This window comes from Buceros rhinoceros, unplaced genomic scaffold (assembly GCF_000710305.1).
Source record: "Buceros rhinoceros silvestris isolate BGI_N320 unplaced genomic scaffold, ASM71030v1 scaffold7831, whole genome shotgun sequence".
Classification (NCBI taxonomy): Eukaryota; Metazoa; Chordata; class Aves; order Bucerotiformes; family Bucerotidae; genus Buceros; species Buceros rhinoceros.
The window spans coordinates 21443-21894 of NW_010392437.1; the positions used below are offsets into that span (position 1 = coordinate 21443).

Genomic DNA, 452 nt, shown 5'->3' on the forward strand with positions numbered 1-452 from the left:
AGCCCCGAGCCGAGAAAGGAAAAACCGGCGGGCAGCCGGCAGGCTGCAAGGGGGAAGCAGAGCTCCAGCCAGGGCGGGAGACGTCTCCAGGGGCCAGGCGCGGGAGCACCCGCACGTTCCCCTGAGGCGCACCAGAGCAGCATGGACACGCCGGTCCCCACCCTGTGGAGACCCGCCAGGTGAGCTGTGAGGGAGGAGGTGATTCTTCTGCTTCACAACCAGCTTGCCAAACGCAGCCCATCATCCCCAGCTCCACAGGGTCCCTCTGCTGCTGCCTCCATGGGATGGCAAGTCCACAACCCTCCTCCTTGTCTCATCTGCTCATTAGCGATGTCTGAAGCCTCCTCTTTATTCCCCAGGCTGAGCAGCTGCCGGTGGATAGTGCCTGCTCGCGGCGAGGAGGAACTGAAGATCCACTTCAGCTCCACCGAGCCAGGCCAGTTTGATCAGAC

General features: G+C 63.3%; 1 protein-coding gene across 1 annotated transcript in view; it reads left to right on the plus strand.

The window, feature by feature from the left end:
- Positions 1-452, plus strand: part of LOC104500761 (hydrocephalus-inducing protein homolog) — a gene marked incomplete at both ends in the record, with an annotated part of 35510 nt that overhangs the window by 18552 nt on the left and 16506 nt on the right. Inside the window, one exon of the mRNA XM_010144469.1 lies at positions 3-179. Coding sequence (XP_010142771.1) covers positions 3-179 — 177 coding nt within the window. The remainder of the gene's footprint in view (positions 1-2; positions 180-452) is intronic.